General features: G+C 43.8%; 1 protein-coding gene across 1 annotated transcript in view; it reads right to left on the reverse strand.

Moving 5' to 3' along the window:
* LOC102888679 (coagulation factor VIII-like) overlaps positions 1-10,912 on the reverse strand; it is a 25,504-nt gene that overhangs the window by 13,811 nt on the left and 781 nt on the right. Inside the window, exons 3-6 of the mRNA XM_006918829.3 lie at positions 9,508-9,624; positions 8,804-8,875; positions 7,619-7,704; positions 4,298-4,453 (exon numbers count right to left, since the gene is read on the reverse strand). Of these exons, the coding sequence (XP_006918891.1) occupies positions 4,298-4,453; positions 7,619-7,704; positions 8,804-8,875; positions 9,508-9,624 (431 nt within the window). The remainder of the gene's footprint in view (positions 1-4,297; positions 4,454-7,618; positions 7,705-8,803; positions 8,876-9,507; positions 9,625-10,912) is intronic.

A 10,912-nucleotide genomic window follows, 5' to 3' on the forward strand; every position in this document is an offset into this window, starting at 1 on the left:
GCCATCCGACTTAGCTTTTCTTAAAATTCAATTTTTTTTTTACAGTGTAGAATCTCATTCTCAATCATTCAGCTTTGGAAAAATGCATCCTTTAGGCTGAAGTTGTATACTGTCGTAATATTTGGGGGTGAGATTTCTGTTTTGCCCTTTTTGGGGGGTATGTGGATGGTTTTCACTGTGAGTTTAGTGCCTCAAAATGGGTGGGACTTTAAAAGTATTCTTTTCTACTTCTATTTCAACAGTGTGGAAGCCATAGGTAAGGAACTACAGGATACGCCCATCTGAGACAGATTGAGCCACTGTTCCTGTGCTCTCACTTGGCTGCTAGGAAGGGTCCTAAAAGCTAGTTCAATTTATTGCATAAGTGGTAAGTGTGCATGCTCCGTTGTGCCTTTGCTTTTTCTGATACGCTACTTTCAAACTGAGCTGCAGCCTGGCTGGCTGCGTAATTGTGTCATGACACGAATGCTTAGGAGTTATGTGACTGGTGATAGTATTTGGATTTGGGCTTTAAAAAGTCCTCCTTAGGCCTCTGGTCTAAACTCATTGCATCGATGAGGTGGGGGCAGGGATTACCAGAGAGCCAGGTATAATTTCTGGAAACGTTAAAGGTTGTTTTCCATTTGCCATTGGCTCATTTATGTACGTCCCTCAAAGTTCATAGCACGGACAGCTGGGCCAGGGCCAGATTTCAGTGGTTTTGACAGTTCTCTTGCTCTATATCAACTTAACATTAAAATTAACAGTGTTCTCTAACATGACCAAAGGTACACATTAAAGGCCATGAGCAGTGTTCTTTTTAACTTGCAAAATCAGTGGGAGAGATCAGCCTTGAAAGGTTCACTGACAATTCAAAAGTAACATTTAGAACATTATAAACTTGAAAATGCTGGCTGTGAAGGACTGATCCTTCAAGGGCTTTGGGGTTCCCCTTATCCCCTTTATGATGAGAAATATTGCTTATGAAAAATAATTTGCGAATGATACAAAGATAGGAAAACATTTGAGATGAACTGCAGTAGAGGAAGATTACTAAGATTGAAATTCACAAATTAGGCAGGCTCAGGGGTGGCAGGGTTTTGGTTAATATCGGCTCTTTAGGTGTCTCTACTGCGAGTAGACTGGACCACCAGTCTGCAGACTTGTGCTGTCAAAGGACCAGATGGAAATATTTTCGTCTTTTCAGTCCAGAAATGGTATATGTTGCATAGTTTCCTTTGTTTTTGCAACTTTAAACATATAAAAGCCATTCTTAACTCATTTCATACGAAAGCAGGGTGTAGTACAAATCCATGAGCTCTCATTTGCCCCCACCCCTTGCTAGAACCTAGAACATAGTATAGGTGACCTTGAACTGTGTCGCTTTACTTACACTCAGATTTTTTTCAGTTGACCTATGCAGTTCAAAGCCACGTTGTTCAAGGGTCAGCTGCTGATTGGGAATCCACATATGCAGAGGGCCTTCTTAAATTATGAGTGGATTTTCAACTGCTTGGGCCATGGGTACCCCAGCCCCCGAGTTGTTCCAGGGGCAACTGTAGTTATGCAGTAACTTAAAGGAATGACCCTTATGAGAGTACTTAAGAACTCTTTTATCGTTATCATTGAACAAGAAAGATTGAAAATCAATGAACTAGTCATTCAATAACTGCAGATTCTAGGGAACAAAGTAAACCAGAAAAAAAATTGAAAGAACCTTTAAAGTTTTGAACAGAAATTAATGAATTAGGAAACACCACCTTCAAATCTACGTTCGATTTTAAGACAAAGAGTGATTCTTTGAATATCCAGTAGAATAGACAAGCACTCGCTAACTCTGATAAAGGGGTAAAAAGAGATCGTGTGTGTGTAGATACAGATATATAGATGATAAGGGAGTTAGAACTCAAATATACACATTTACAGCAGTTAACTACAGGTAGCAAAATCGCACGTTCTCCACATCGAGGCCTGTTCCCCCTAACCTCCCCCTATTGTTTCCCAGAGCTAGTTCTTAAACATTTGCTAGCACGTCATTGAATGTAAGTATAGTTTGATAGCAGGAAAGAAGAAATGAGATCCTATCAAAGATACTCAAAAAACGTTTGATGAAATTCTGCAGCCGTTCCATGTAAAGTAAGAATAGAAGGAAACTTTTAAAATGCGATAAAAAGTATTTGTTTGAAACTTACAGTGAACATTAAACAGTGACATGTGAGCTCCATCCGCATTAAAGTCAGGAACAAGATAGGCTGATTTGTCTCGTGTTTATGCATATATGTCTGTATGGGTGCCTGTGTCTCCGTGCATGTGTATTGATCATCATAAAAACACTTAGGGTGATTGCTATTTCCTGTTTATCAGGTTCTGCCAGCCAGCGTAGTGTCATCAATGTAATGGACTGGTATGGTGTTGTGTGGGGTAGCAAGATGTTTGGAGTCCCTTGGGTCTACAGTTACATTATGACAAAGAATAAGGAAGCTGGCATCACGCTGAAGTCTGAACAGTAAAGTTAATATTACTACTCTTGTTCCTACTTCATAAATGCAAATATATTCTGATTTTGCTCATCAATGGGAATGAAGGGAAAAGCATTTTCCAGGTCTACGTCAGGTGCCTGGGTCTGTGTTAATCTGTTCCAGAGCAGACACCACGTCTGGAATTGCAGTTTTCGCCATCACAGCCTAATTATATTTGTGATGATCTGTCATCTTTCCCTGATTTGTCTGGTTTTTGTAGTGGCCAAACAGGGGCCCTAGTCACCTTCTAGGTGTGGTCACTGAAAGACTCTTACGCAGAGAAGGGATGACTGCTTCAGAGACTGGAGACAGTTGCTTCCTTAGGCAGAGGAGCTCAGGGGAATTTGGAGGTTTGCAGTCCCCAGCCTCATCCGTGCCTGCTTAAATGTACCCAGCCCAGGTCTCAGAGCTTCATTCCTTTCCAGCGGCGCCCTTTCCCTAGCACAATAGACCTGGTGGGGTTATTTGTGACAACCCGGATGGACCTAGAGGGTATTATGCTAAGTGAAGTGTCAGATGAGGAAAACAAATACCATATAATCTCACATGTGGAATCTAAAGAACAAAATAAGCGAACAAACAAAACAGAAACAGATTCATAGACACAGAACAGACTGATGGTTGGCCAGATGGGGGAGGGGAGTTAGGGGGGCTGGGTGAAAAAGGGGAAGGGATTAAGAATAAGAAGTACAAATTGGCAATTACACAATAGCCACGGGGATGCGAAGTACAGCATAGGGAATACAGTCGGTAACGTAGTAACTCAGCGATAGTAGCTGGAAATGGTAGAGAAGGCCACTTTGAGGGGAGCAGTGACCTTCAGTGCGGAGATACAGCTGAACCTTCCATAAGGAGGGAGCCAGGAGAAGGCATGCCTGATCTTACTCTCCTCCCTTCCTCTAATTTCTTGCCAGTGATCTCTGTTGGTGAAACCCAACCAAGAGCCGGAAATAAGGTGGCCTGTAAAGGTCAGGCTCACAGGACAAGGGTAGCGCAGGGAAGCAGGAGAATAGATCTGAACGGGCTAACAGAAGTTTTCTTGCACTGGGCCATCTGAGGACTTTGACCTTTATTCTGAAGACCAAAGGGAGACATTGAAAGGTTTTTGGCAGAGAAACAATGAGATGATTATTCTGAAAAAGACGTGTAGCTTTTATTAGAGAAGAGACTAGTTAGGAATGTAACACACAAGGTCAGGTGTGAGGCGATGGGGCCTTGGGCTATAGTGACAGCAGTAGAAATGAAACAGGAGACGTGAGAGGTGGTACAAAGAAAGAATTGGCGGGATCTGTGGATCACATCGCCAGAGGGAGTAAAAATGAGGGGAGAGCAGATGATGATGCTAAGGTTTTCAGCCTGTTTAATTAAGGGTCTTTGAGCTCACCCCCAGAGAATTCATCATTTCCCAAGGTGTGGAAGATGCATATCTTCATCTCCATTCACAGTTTTGCCCCGAAACTCAGTCCTTACATCACCTGCCTGCTGAGCATTCAACCTGATTGCCCGGCTGTCAACTCGAACTTAGAATACCCGTAAGCAAATTCACAGTCTCATCAATACACCCAGCCCTGAATCACATGTTTCTGTCAGTAAAGCATCTCTTCATTTCCATTATCTATGAGATCCTGACACTACCACTTTTTCGTCTGTATAGCCATAATCACTTCTATTACCTGTAAGTGGAAAACTGCTTTGTGGAGTTAAGTTTGTAGATGCTAGGAGCGTTTGTCCCACATCTGGACTCTGTCAGAAGCTCTTTAAAAGATTCAAGCATTCTCTTGAAAGGGCTAATTACATACCATTAAGGTCCCAGTGGAATTCCCTCGATAACTCTGCCACTTCTTTCCATCAAGACTATACATGATGATAAACTGGGAGATGTAGAGGCTGGAGAACTTCTGACGGGCACCCTGGGTCAGGATGCTGTGTATAATCATTGGTGCCAACAGGTCCACCTGCCAATGGAAACAGTATTTTAAATGCATGTACCTCCTTCTGAAATTAATTATCGGCCTAGGGAGAACCTGGGTTGGCACAGATATGCCCCCCATTACCCTGGACGGGCAGGTGAAGCAGAAACCAGTGTTGAAATGTGGGCGTGCGTGAAGCTGTGCGGTATATGATGGAAGCGAGTAGGTAAAGTGCCTATCGAAATCCCGGCCTACATCCTGGAGAACCAGAACACTTCGAAATCACTGAGCCCCCATTTCCTCTACACACATCCTTTGTGCTGCACGCAAGGACCCGCATAGCCTAGTGCTTTGCCCACACCTCGGCCTTGCCGAAGCCAGTTTCATCCCTTCTCCCCAGACCAGCCCCCATCCTAACGCCGCTGTCCGTGATACGCCGCTACCCCTCCTTCAAATATTCGTTCAGGGCCAATTTCTCCTGCTCAGCCTTTCCTCACTGTCCCAGATTTACTTCTGCCGCTTCCGTGCTTCTACTTCACACTGTATAACTTCACTGTAACAAGCAAGTGCACCTTATCATAAAAGTTTCTTTGCGTATCTGCCTTCCCTCATTAGAGTGAGATCCTTAAGGCAGTGAATCTGTTTGAGTCACCTAACCTCTGTTTCAACCTCTTTATCTGTAAAGTGGCGATAATGATATTTATCTCAAAGGGCTACCAGAAAGATTAAAGAGATAATAGGTGCAGTGTGCTGACTTCAGTGCCTGGCACATACTAACTTAATAAACGTTAGCGTTTGTATTCTCACCAGCCCCAGCATCTAACAGGGCATCTGGTATAATGCCGATGGTTGGCAGATGTTTGGGAATGAATGAGTGAATGATGGCAGGAAGCATGCAAGCATGACAGTGGAGTGTCTCCTATGGAATTGCGGCCTCAGCCGTCCTGACAAGCACATCAAGCTACTTCTCACAGATGCCTGGCACACTCGGATGGGACTGATCACGACTCTTTTGCTTAAGGACTGTCTCTTTCAGAGACGACAAGTTCCATCCATCCACACACTGGTTTATTCAAAGAATAGATTTTTTTTTGCATTCGTGCTGTGGCAAGCACTGTTCTAGTTACTGGGAATACAGTAGTGACCAAGAAAAAAAGCCCTGTCTTCATGGAACTTTAATTTGAGTTGGAGAAACAGATTGTATATCATATATATATTTTTCTTTGTTTACAGCACCAAGTAGTGATAAGTGCAGGAGAAAAATGGAGCAAAGTAACAGGACAGAGAGTGGCAAGGTCTTCGGAAGCTACAGCGCTGTCTTTTCCCAAATTAGATGTTATTTCCAACTGAAGACACTTCCTTTTTCCCCTTGGTTTCACGGCATAAACAACCGAAAGTTCCAGGTACAAAAATCATGACTTTTGTTGAATTGACTTATACTGTTTCTTCCTGTAGCATATATGAAGGGTCTTTCTGGACCACTGACTATTTGTATCTCCTAGTAGTTTTAATAAAGCCTGACCATGATTTTGCTAAAATATGAAAAAGTTTACTGATCAAGTCAGTAAATTATGTGAAACTGGGGAGACTAGGAAGTACTTCGGGAGACAGAATCTTGCCAAGCTGGGACGATGGGTCAAATCTAATAAGTGGACACTTAACCTAGGGTGTGTCACTCAAAGTTCTTTGGCAAGGAAGTGACACTCTATTTATTGGTCTCATCATAATGTATCCAGGGAGGAAGATATAATTCCCGAAATGGAAATGAGGGTAAGGTTCCAAAAAAATCAATACAGAGACCAGATGTGGGGTAGCCAGATAGATTAGAATGTCCACTACACGGAGATACATGTAAGGTTGACTGAAAGTGATAACCACAGAAATACAAGATGAGAACATGTGGTCGGGCGCCTTGCAAACAAACAAACCAACAAACCAAATACTTAGGGATTAGTGAACAGGCCTCTCAAATCGAGTTGTAATTGGCAGTGCCTACAAAACGAACAGAACAAGGGTGCTGTGATGTGGCTGTCTGCAAGCCGATGTGGCATCGACAGACGTGTCACTTACCGGTGAGCCAGTGTATTTTTCCTGATTCCTATTCGTTATTTTAACCTCAGGAAAAGTAGAAGAACAGATGCAACTTCACAGAGGGGAAAGTACGTAGGGGAATGTCCTCGGCCAGCTCCGAAGGGGGAGGAGAAAGCCGACGTGCTCCGAGAACTGGATGGAGCTCGGGGAGGAAGGTGGAGAGGCGCATGCGCATTGGGCCCTTTCGAGCCTGTGAGTACTGGATATGGGGGGCACGTCAAGTAGGTTGAGCGCAAAGCTGGAAGCAGAGAAGTTTCCTCCCTTTTCTTGTTTGGGCTCTAGAGGGAACCTACCCTTGTGGTTAGGCAGAGGGGCTGAGGTGGCACTTCCGAGCTGCCCTCAGCCCTCACGTGGCATGGAAGGGACCAGCAGTGCCCATAGGTATGCCCTCAAAGGGGTCACAGTCCTGACTGATCACACGTCGACCTGATAATACTTTTGGATATGTGGGGTTAAATAGAATGTATTGTTAAAATGAATTTCACATGTTTCATTCACAATGTGGCTACTGGGAATGTAAAATTGCACGTGGTTTGCATTTGTGGTTCGCATCATATTTCTGTTGGACGGTGCCTCTTTAGAGGAAATTGGAAAGAGAGAAAATCTGAAAGACTGTCATTTAAAAACGAACTGAGTTAACCCAAAGACGCTTTCAGTTCTCGGCTCCAAGTTAGTTTGCAAGATTGGAATAACTTCAGTAGGTGTTTCCTGCCATGCCGCGGCATAGAATTAGCGAAGAAGACGGATTTAAATTTATAAAATAAAGCCACATTTTCTTGGCTCGTGTGGTGGGAGATTGACCTATTTGTCTTTGTGTTAAAGGGACTGGAGGACTCAAGGACACCTGTGTGGTCGGAGGCATCTGATTATGGAATACACAACCTTGGGAGGTGGTGAGTTCAATGTTGTAGGAAATACTCAAATGATTTAATCCCAGTAGAAAGACCAAAAACACATCAACGGAACACATCAGAGTGTGCAGTTCTACTCCCGAGGTCTTTCCTCGTCTGGTACCTGGAGTTTGATGGAAATGACTTCAGTCAGTATAAGAGGGATGCACAGAGCTGTGAGCTTGCAACAGGAATGCGTGGTGCAATGCAGTGTGCTGCGTTTTCTAACCTTGATCCAGGAAAAGGGATCCTTGGTGCTCCAGGCATTGACCGATCCGGAATAATGAAGTCTGGCCAGCTTTGGGGCCCACTGTCCTTTGCCCAAGAAAAGGGAGAAAGAGTAGATTCAGCCGGGTTGGGTCTAGACACTTGGGAATAAAATTACTCTCTTGAGAAAGGTTAATCCTAGCTGTGAAGAAGGATAAAGCACAGGAGTATCAATGACTGTTTTCCTTGTCCATTTTATTTCCTAAAATTTAATAATTTTGTTGACCATTAGCACCTTTAATTCGCTGATACTGGAATGTGTTACCAGCGCTACCAAATAATATAATTATTTCTTTATTACACAAGGGATGTTCATTGTGGAAACATCAGCGAATGAAAACTAAAACATAAGTAAAAATAAAAAGTAAAGAAAAAAACGTCATTTTTCCATCCAGAGAAAAATAGTACTATTTTGATATATAACTCTCAAGCCCCTTTTTAAAGGGAATTTTTTTCCCTTCTAAAACAGGGAGGGGTTGGCCAGCTTTTTCTCTGTAAAGAGTCAAATAGTAAATAAATTTAGCTTTGCAGTTCATCTGGGCTCTATGGTAACTACTTAGCTGCTGTTGGCAGAGTGATTATAAACGAACGGACATGGCTCTGTGCCAACATAAGATTTTCTTTACGGATACCGAAATTTGAACTTCATATACTTTTCACATGTCATGAGATATTCTTCTTCTTCTGTTTCTTCCCAACCATTTAAAAATGGAAAAATGGTTCTTAGCTCGAGGGCCATGTGAAAACAGGTGGCAGGTGGCGGGCTGGATTTGGCCCATAGGCTGTAGTTTGCAGGCAGGCCCTCCCTCGAAAACAGTATTGGAGAAACTGTATAGCCTAGTCAGGCTTAAGTGTCACTGCTCAGAGAAAACTGTAGCTTCTTGTTGCAGTGAAGAGAAGAGACTCAAAGAGAACAGTACTGAAGGCAGACAGGATATTTAAAGGGGAAGTGGCCTTACCCAGGTGAGAAGTGACAGTGGCCTGAATTAAGATGGGCATAGTGGGAAATGAAGAAAAAATAGATTTGGGAAGCATCTATGGAGTAGAACTAATAGAAACGTGGAGAGGGATTGGTTATGTGAATCTCCCCAAATAGAAGTAGAAAAGCTATAAGTCCAGTTCTTGGACAGAAAGTAATAGTATTTACCATATTGTCCTGAAGCTGTAATCTGAAAATCTCTGATGCGTCCGGAAGCCATTCCCAGTGGAGTCTGACACTCTGAAATCAAACGAGGGGACACAGTAGCTAGAAGTGCAGGAAATTCAGCTTCACAAATGCAAGTCAATGAAAATGGGAGAATACCAACAAATGCTCATATTTTTTAGTGTTTACTGTGTGCCGACAAGTTTACTGTACTAAACCTTTTATTGTTCTATCTCATTTAATTCGCCCCAACAGGAAAATGCTGGAACTATTCACGTTTTGCAGCTGAGGAAAGTCGGGCCCAGGTGTAAGTAGACTAGTGGTTCTCATACTTGTTCGGGGTTAAATCTCAAACTCTTTTCGAGCAATACTTGTAAATTATCTAAGTTATCTTTGGCAATTGGACTGAAATTGACTTTCACAATTTGCTCTTGGAGCGTCACAAAATTGTGAAAATGGAGAGGTATTTTTTGTAGGCCCGGTTTGTTAAATATTTAGAGCTTTGGATTCAAAGTGTTTAAAGCTTGAAGCCTATCTGCCTTCTTCTGAGGTCACTGATGACTTCTACCGGCAGTGTGCCTTTCAGATTTGATAATGACTCTGAATTCGTATTTAATTCTTGAGAAAGTCAATCATTCTAAGAAGGAGAAAAACCGTACAGAGGTGGGCTGGGCACGCGGGGGCCCTGCGCCCGCATTGGCACTCACTCTTGCTGTACACCAGAAAAAGCGTGCTCATCCCAGCCTGCAGGTGTTCCCCAATGAGGCACTCTACTCGCCAGACTCCAGCTTTGGATGGTAGCATTTCCACGGTCTCAAAAACACCTTATCAAAAACAAGAGGAAGAAAAATGATTTCGTTAAAAAAAACGAGCATGCGATACATTGGCTTATGCAGAATATCAAAGGAGATCGGCCTAAGTCAGTCCCACCACTCTGGACCCCTGAAACCCAGAGTGCTTGCTGCGTGACCCCTATAGTTGGAGGCACTAGACATTGAGCTGTGATAGCCCCTGACCCCTGGGAAATGGGAGAGACGATGAGGGAATGCTCGGGCAGCGGAGACAGGAGGAAGCTAATACGTTAAGATCAGCCTGTGCTCTGAGGGTTTTTCGGAGCCAAAGGTGTATTTCTCATCGACCACGTGGGCTCCTTGGGAGGGGGAAGCCAGGGCGTTGCGAGGTCCTCACATATCTGGTCCACTAGGGCCGCCTTCAGGGCCAAAGTAACCTCAGCGGCAAAAAGCTGAGAAATGAGTGACCAGCCACCCGGAGTAAAGCCGGAACCAAGCAGGTCAGGGGGATTTCATGAGAGAGGGGCCCAAAAGGGAGGCTGTGAAGAGCCCCCAGAAGTTGCCTGCAAGAAGAATCAGCTTTAACTGTCTGCCTGGCGCACGCAGGGTGAAGCTGCCTTATAGTGGTGCTAGTCCGCTTCCCGTGCTGGAGCTCAGAGCCGTAGCCAGCAAGGAGGCGTGGATGTGCACGAGGCAGAGGACCTCCCTTTTCCCAGTGCAGCTTCCAGCCTGGCACACACCCCAGTTGGGGTAGGAGAGCTTGCAGTGAAATCCAGTCCAGAATTGTTATTAATATCTTAGGTGGACATTATAATTTCTGACAAACTATATTTGTAATGTGCAGTGACCACAGGACTGTTTACAGGACTGTTAAGAGTGAGCAGAAAAGTCACCGGGCTTACCAGAATTTTTATGCACAAACGGGGCAAGTTTATTCTCACTGTTAAACCCGTTTTAAAGAAGTTGTGTTTTGATCAACACTGTGAGTAGAGCTTAGTCAACATACCGGTCACAGACATAAGCAAATCCCTCCTTGGGGACCTAGTGGCACCATGTGAGATCTGAGATGGAAAAAAGGTCATTCCTCCCCTCCCCTCACCCCCGCCAAGAAAGTGCCACAACATGAATTTATCATTTATTGTTCGATGTCCTTTATAGCACATTATCTGTATTGGAAACGATTGTGTTCTTTTGCTAATTTATTTGTTATCTCTCTGTTGGGCAAAGTCACTTGACAAAGTAAGTTACCCGAGAATGGGGAGTTTGCTTTGTTCAGCGATCCTTTCCCCAGTGCCCAGACCATTTCAAATAAGTGCCCAAC

Source organism: Pteropus alecto, unplaced genomic scaffold (assembly GCF_000325575.1).
Source record: "Pteropus alecto unplaced genomic scaffold, ASM32557v1 scaffold1998, whole genome shotgun sequence".
NCBI classification, from domain to species: Eukaryota; Metazoa; Chordata; class Mammalia; order Chiroptera; family Pteropodidae; genus Pteropus; species Pteropus alecto.